Consider the following 7,500-nt stretch of genomic DNA (forward strand, 5'->3'; position numbering starts at 1 on the left):
CAAACATTTGGTTTAGATTACAGAAAACATTGTGATGAATGTAATACAGTTGCTAGTTGTGGTAGCAGTCCAACTTATTACACACACACACACACACACACACACGCACACACACACACACACACACATCTCCAGTCCAGCTGGTGTGTGTCCCCTCCCCTCGTCCCGTCTCACTCTGCTCGTAAACACTGAGCCTGAACACACGACCTGATGAAGGCAGGCTCCTCCTCCCGGCTGCTGATTGGCTCCAGGTTTCCCTCTCTTCCTGTCACAGCTGCTTCTTCTTTACGTCAGAACATAAATCTACTGTCGCAGTTTACAGAGCATGAAAGTCCTGGAATGGAGCCGCCATGCTGCAGGACACAAGACAGGAGACAGGAGACAGGAGACAGGAGACAGAGCCCAGTGTTGTCTGTACAGTGTGTGTGTTGTGTGTGTGTGTGTGTGTGTTCAGGTGATCATGTTTCTTATCTCCCTCCATCTTGCCTCGTTCTCTCAGGGAGGTCTGAGCTCAGCGGTCCGTCTGAGGGTCTTGGTGGTGGACATCAATGATAACCGTCCCACCTTCTACCCGGCGCTCTACACCGTCAGCCTGAGCACCCACAGCGCCCCGGGGACCTCTGTCGTCAAGGTGACAGCCAACGACCCCGACGCTGGGGAGAACGGCCGGGTGACCTACCGCATGGCGCCCGGAGGAGGCTCCGCCTTCTTCACCCTCAACAAGGACACAGGTACGTGTGTGTGTGTGTGTGTGTGTGTGTGTGTGTGTGTGTGTTCATATAGACATGAGGGCGATGCAGTGACATCATCTCTCCCGTCCTCCCTGCAGGTGTGATCTCTCTCTCTCGCTCGCTCCACGGAAAAGCCAACACGGTCATCGCCATGGTGATATCTGCGGAGGACGGCGGCGGCCTGACGTCGCCGGCCAACGCCCGAGTGAACGTGAGCGTGGTGGGAGGCTCGGTGGCGCCCCCCGTGTTCGAGCAGGCGCAGTACTTCTTCACCGTGTCGGAGGACGTCCTGCGAGGGACGGCTGTGGGGACGGTCAGGGCCGCCACCAAGACAGGTGAGGACAAACCAGACAGTCCACCGCCCCGCCACCGCTCACGTGAGGGGCAGGACATGTGTGATACTGAACACACACACACACACACACACATACACACACACACACTTCCATGTCCCTGACTTACCTCTCGTCCCCTCAGGCGTCTCTAAGGACATCTTCTACTCCATCTCTTCTGGAGACCCGGACGGTTACTTCACGGTGGACAGTGCGTCCGGTACGATCCGCACCGGCCTCCCTCTGGACCACGAGACCTGCTCCAGTCTGGACCTGGAGATCCAAGCACGCCACGGCTCTCCCCCGGCCTTTGGGACCAGCCGGGTCAGGATCACCATCTCAGACGTGAATGACAACGCCCCCGTCTTCCTCCCCTCCTCCTCTGAGTCCCTCCTTCTACCTGAGGTCACCAAGATGGGCGCCGTCATCTACCGCATCCAGGCCACCGACAGGGACTCGGGTCATAACGGTCAGCTGAGCTTTGATCTGGTCTCTGCCGGCAGCGGACAGAGGACGTTCGGTGTGGACCGGAGCAGCGGGGAAGTGCGTCTGATCGGCAGCCTGTCCTACGAGAGCGTCCCTCGCTACGACCTCCAGGTGGTCGCTAAGGACGGCGGCGCTCCTCAGCTCAGCTCCACCTTCACTCTGGTGGTGCACATCCAGGCGCAGGACGCTCAGGGTCCTCACTTTGACACGCTGACGTACCGGGTGGAGCTGAGGGAGAACACGCCTCTCAACACACGCTTCCTCCAGGTCCGAGCGCTCAACAGGGAGGCTGCGGGGAACGGCGGAGGTTCTGCCTCATCTTCCTCCTCCTCCTCCTCTGTTTCCTACCGCCTCAGGCCTGACGGAGACGCCGCCGGCTTCGGCATCATGCCAGATAGCGGCTGGCTGTTTGTGCGCAGCTCTTTGGACCGTGAGGTGAAGGACATGTACCTGCTGACCGTCCTCGCCACCTCAGGCCTCGGGGGGACGAGCAGGACCGGCAGCGCGGCGGTGAGGGTGACGGTCACAGACGAGAACGACAACGCCCCCAGACTGAGCCAGCAGAGGGTCTTCCTGGCCGTCCGGGAGAACCTGCTGGCGGGGACGGGCTTCGGCAGAGTGTCTGCCACGGACAGAGACGCCGGACTGAACGCTCGCCTCACCTACAGGCTGCTGCACGCCGACAGACACTTCCAGATCAACTCTCAGACCGGTGAGGACCAGGCAGCAGCTTCCTGTGTGTGTGTGTGTGTGTGTGTGTGTGTGTGTGTCTGTGTGTGTGTGTGTGTGTGTGTGTGTGTGTCTGCCCTGATGGAGCCAAACCGATCGTTCTCATCATGATGTTGTGTACTGCAGCTTGAGCTCTTCTTTTTCTTCTTCTTCTTCTTCTTCTTCCTCCTCCTCCTCTTCCTCTTCCTGGTGTGTAGGTGAGATCAGCACCCGTCTCCCTCTGGACAGGGAGCAGCAGTCCAGCTACCAGCTCATTGTGGTGGTGCAGGACGGGGGCACGCCCCCCTCGCAGCGCCACAGGCACCGCCCACATCACCGTGCTGGACGAGAACGACCACGCCCCCATCTTCAGCCACGCCCGGCCAGACAGGGAGCTTCTGATCCAGGTGAGGCAGAGCGGAGATCAGGCAGGAGCCACGGTCACACACCATGGATCTGAATGAGCCTCTGGTTGATGTAGTAAACGTTTGGCTCCACCCCCTAAGTAGAGAAACCCTCCTGTCCCATATGAGGGCGTGTCTCAGATCTGCTCCTCCTCCTCCTGCAGGTGATGGAGGGGCTCCCCCCCGGCTCAGTCCTGGGCTCAGTGACGGCTAAAGACCCAGACGAGGGCGAGAACGGCACCGTCTGCTACTCTCTGTCAGGTGAGCCTCGCTGTCAATCACCTCCGCCCATCAATCACCTCCGCCCATCAATCTGCTTTAACATTGAAATAGCTAGATGCCGGTTAGATTGAACTCAACCATGACCTGGTCTCCGTGTGGCCTCGCTCTCCTGCAGGCTCCAGGGCAGAGCGCTTCTCTCTGAACCCGGCCAGCGGCGAGCTGCGCAGCGCCTCTCCTCTGAGGTGGGCGGATCAGACGGAGTACACCTTCACCCTGACTGCAGCCGACCACGGAGCGCCGGGCCTGAGCTCCACCTGCCAGCTGCACATCCAGGTGAGCATCAGGGGGACAGACAGGGGGACGGACAGGGGGACGGACAGGGGGACGGACAGGGGGACGGACAGGGGGACAGGCAGGGGGACAGACAGGGGGACAGACAGGGGGACAGACAGGGGGACGGACAGGGGGACGGACAGGAAGGAGGAGACCACATTACAAGTACAGGAAGAAGTGAATGTTGAGTTGAATCAATGTACATTAAGGACATATAAGTCCAGTCAACATGCACATACGTGACTCATGTCCCTGTGTGTTGAAGCTTCAGGCCTGTAGCCCAGGCTGAGGGATTAAATGCCCTTTAAGGTCCAAGAACTGATCTGATCTCTTTTCCTTGAATTAAAAAAAGACGCTTTCATACACACACACACACACACACACACACACACACACACACGCTCTTCTGTGGTGCATTCCTGTTTCTCTGCTCTCCTGTACATTCTTCAGTTATCAGGCAGGGAGGCCAGCCTGAAGCCTTCACGTCCACACATTACCTCATTACCTCAGCCTCCTCTCGCTCCTCGCTCCTCGCTCCTCGCTCTTTGACTTCTCAGGCTCCCGGGTAATTTCCTCAAACGATCCATAAAGCCAGCAAGCCGGAGACGCACTTTGGAAAAAAGGAGGTAAAAATGCGAAACTGAATCCGTGCCCGAGCAAACAAAAGATTCCATCCAATCCAGCGCTCGGGTTTCCGGCTCCAGAGGTGAGACGGGTAACCAGAACCCCGAGGTGAGAAGCCCTGAGCTGCAGGAGGGAGCCGGGCCGGGCCGGGCCGGGCTGAGTTATTGTTCTGGACTCTCTGCAGGAGGGTCAAGCTGCTTATCAACCAGCTTATCAAGGGAAGGAGCAGGAGGAGGAGGAGGAGGAGGAAGGTCTGACACAAAGACGCTGAGAGAGGGGAGTGTGTGTGTGTTTACACAAAGAGAAAGACGCTAATTACAGCGGGAGTGTGTGTGTGTGTGTGTGTGTGTGTGTGTGTGTGTGTGTGTGTGTGTGTGTGTGTGTGCGTGTGTGTGTGTGTGTGTGTGTGTGTGTGCGTGTGTGTGTGTGTGTGTGCTGCACGTTCCTACTGGAGCGACACTGAGGGCAAACATGTGACTTGGAATCAAATGTTGCCAGATGAGTTTTGAAGAGAAGCAGCTGTGTGGACTCTCGCAAAGTGAGAGAAAAGGAACGCGGCCCTGTACGGTAGCAGGCAGTGACACACACACACACACACACACACACACACACACACTGGAGAGGTCAGATTTCCAGGTAATGATTTTGAGATAAGGTTTCCTATAGCTGTGTGTGTGTGTGTGTAGGTTACACACCAGGTGTTATGTGTGTGTGTGTGTGTGTGTGAACGTATGCACAACAAGGAAACACACACACATATAGGGGATAATTTAGGAGGTAGTGCAGGAGGCATTCCTTCTCATTTCCATGTTGAACCAGCTCCATGAATCACGCTGTCATGCTAAGATGAAGATCTGCTATGAAATCTGTTCAATCGGCCTCACATGTGTTAGCGATCAATAAATCTGATGTACGAGCCAGAGCAGTTGATTAGTCACTTTATTTCAATGGTGCTTGGTGCCTCACACACACCCACACACACACACACACACACACACGCGCACACACACACACACACACACACACACACACACACACGCGCACACACACACACACACACACACACACACACACACACCAGGCATCCAGTATGTAAATCAACGTTATTATAGGAATCCATACCTTCAGGGTTCTGTGAGGTCGTCTCTCTGTAGCTCCTCCCACTTGGGGACCCAAACAACTTTTGAGCCCAATAAATTCCACCTTAAACCACTAGGGGCAGTACTAAGCCCAGTTCTCAGCCGTGTCTGATGTTGGTGTATGAGGTCAGCGTGTCTCTGTGACCTCTCAGCCGCTCCGTGTGCGTCACTAAAGCCCTCCACATCCCAAACGTTGCTGCTTCCACCGTGACCATGGAGCAAATTGCGATGCGTTCTTCTGCCAAAGCCGTCAGAAAGAATTAGCTCGCATTCTCTTCAGCAGACTTTTTTTGGAATTTCACTTCAAACTTGAGCAATATCTGTGTGGAGAGCTGGAACATCAGGCTGAACGACACGCACTAACTACCTCAATCACTTCCTTCCTCTCCTGGCGCCGTCCTCCATCACGTTGGCGTTTGATAAAGTCATCAGACGCTCGAGGACGCAGAGTCTTAAGGCAATCTGATGCTCATGAATTGTTCTGTTTGTGTTCCTTCAGGTTCTCAGCTCCTCCAAGACCAACCGTAAGCCCCAGGTGCTCCACATGACCCTGAACGCGGTGGAGGGGGCGGCTCCAGGCTCCGTCATCGGCTCGGTCCGCCCACAGGAGCAGCACGAGTCCAACTCCCTGGACGGCCAGGTGACCTACCTGGTGGTGGGGGGGACGGACAGAGACGGGACCTTCATGGTGGACCGTCTGAAGGGAGACGTCTACCTGGTGCGGGAGCTGGACTACGAGAAGGAGTCTCGCTACACGCTGAACGTGGAGGTGTCCGACTTCTCTCAGGCGTTTCCCATCAGCCACCTGATGCTGGTGAAGATCAACGTGCAGGACAGCAATGACCACGCCCCCCAATTCACCCAAGACCCCCTGACCATCGTGGTCCCGGAGAACGTAGAGCCTGGATCCTCGGTCTACACCTTCCAGGCTGTGGATCAGGTAGGACTCACAGATTGTTCCTCTCTGGTCTCAGACCTGTGTTGCCCTCTGACCTTTGACCCTCTGCTCCTCTTCACAGGACGGCAGCGGACCAAACAGCGAGCTGCGCTACTCCATCCAGCACCACTGGCCCGACACGCCCAACCTCCTGACCATTGATCCTTCCACCGGAGTCCTGACGCTGGGGCAGAAGTTAGATCGCGAGGCCACGCCCTCTCTCTACCTGGTCGTCCGGGCGACGGACCAGGCGGTGGATCCGTCCCAGCGCCGGTGGGGCTCGGTCACCGCTCGAGTGTTTGTGACGGATCAGAACGACAACGCGCCGGCCTTCAGCTCCCCGGCCGCCGTCAGCGTCATGGAGGACCAGCCTGTAGGGTGAGCGCCGCCTCTGAGGGAGGAAGAGGAGGAGGAGGAGGAAGAGGGGACTACTTCTTCTTCTTCTACTCTGTGTTGTGATCTGACAGCGTGTTTGTTTCTTCTGTGCACAGATTTGTGATTCTCTACGTGATGGCCAGAGACGAAGACGAAGGAGAGAACGGCCGCGTGTCGTACAGGATCACGGCAGGAAACGGCGCCGGCCGCTTCAGTCTGAACCCCAACACGGGTAAGAGTCCTGCTGCCAGACTGCAGCTAAGAATATCCTAATGTGGTGATGTCACAGCGTCAACAGTCTCCATGGAGACGGGAGACGTCCATAAAGATCCCATTCACACTCCATCAAGGGAAGAGTACTGGGAGAGTTACTGCATGATGACGTGTGTGTGTGTGTGTGTGTGTGTGTGTGTGTGGGTGTGTGTGTGTGTGTGTGTGTGTGTGTGTGTGTGTGTGTGTGTGTGTGTGTGTGTGTGTGTGTGTGACAGATCTGTGGGGATTCATGATTGATAGATGCATGGAAGACTGACGGCTCCAGTCAAGAAGTTTCCAGAAGTTCATAATTACACTGTGAAGTGTGCTGAGCCTCTTTAGGCTGAGTCTGACCGAGGAACGCTGGGTTGCTCTGTTCATGACAGATCTGTTCATGGGAACGGAGATTTATACAGGCGTGTGTGTGTGTGTGTGTGTGTGTGTGTGTGTGTGTAATCTCTTCATCACCCCGCTCTGTCTCAGACGGGATTAGGAATCATAAGTCGATCTTTTAATGGAGCTCCCAGATGCAGGAAGCCCTTAACTTCATTACTGTCACGTCTCCGGTGAATCAGGAGGCAGCGCTGCTTTGTTTCTCAGGCTGTGTGTGTGTGTGTGTCGCTGTGTGTGTGTCGCTGTGTGTGTGTGTCGCTGTGTGTGTGTCGCTGTGTGTGTCGCTGAGCGCGGCCACGTGAGAGCCAACAGTTCAGGGAGCTGAAGCAGAAGATCAGCAGAGGATCTGTGAGGCGTTCAGCAAACAGGCCGGCTGATGCTGAGGATCATTAGCCTGATTACACCGCTGATAGGAACAGAATAAGATTTACACTGATCACTTCATATAGTTTAACCCTAAAGAGCCCATATCTGCCTGTCATGTTCCTGATGAAGCTGCAGAGATGAAGGAAACATTTAACCAACATTTATTTTATAACTAATTGTAATCATTAATCAGTTTGT

At 55.7% G+C, this 7,500-nt stretch overlaps 1 protein-coding gene across 1 annotated transcript in view; it reads left to right on the top strand.

Moving 5' to 3' along the window:
- Positions 1 to 499: 499 nt before the first annotated feature.
- The window catches only part of LOC143014021 (protocadherin-16-like), a gene marked incomplete at its 5' end in the record, with an annotated part of 18,912 nt that continues 11,911 nt past the window's right edge, over positions 500 to 7,500 (top strand). Inside the window, 10 exon segments of the mRNA XM_076167790.1 lie at positions 500 to 731; positions 830 to 1,066; positions 1,209 to 2,261; positions 2,476 to 2,558; positions 2,560 to 2,664; positions 2,826 to 2,922; positions 3,059 to 3,216; positions 5,479 to 5,919; positions 5,999 to 6,294; positions 6,408 to 6,523. Of these exon segments, the coding sequence (XP_076023905.1) occupies positions 500 to 731; positions 830 to 1,066; positions 1,209 to 2,261; positions 2,476 to 2,558; positions 2,560 to 2,664; positions 2,826 to 2,922; positions 3,059 to 3,216; positions 5,479 to 5,919; positions 5,999 to 6,294; positions 6,408 to 6,523 (2,818 nt within the window).

This window comes from Genypterus blacodes, unplaced genomic scaffold (genome assembly GCF_046128005.1).
Source record: "Genypterus blacodes isolate CSIRO-AG114 ecotype Tasmania unplaced genomic scaffold, CSIRO-AGI_Gbla_v1 ptg000175l_1, whole genome shotgun sequence".
In the NCBI taxonomy this organism is placed as follows: Eukaryota; Metazoa; Chordata; class Actinopteri; order Ophidiiformes; family Ophidiidae; genus Genypterus; species Genypterus blacodes.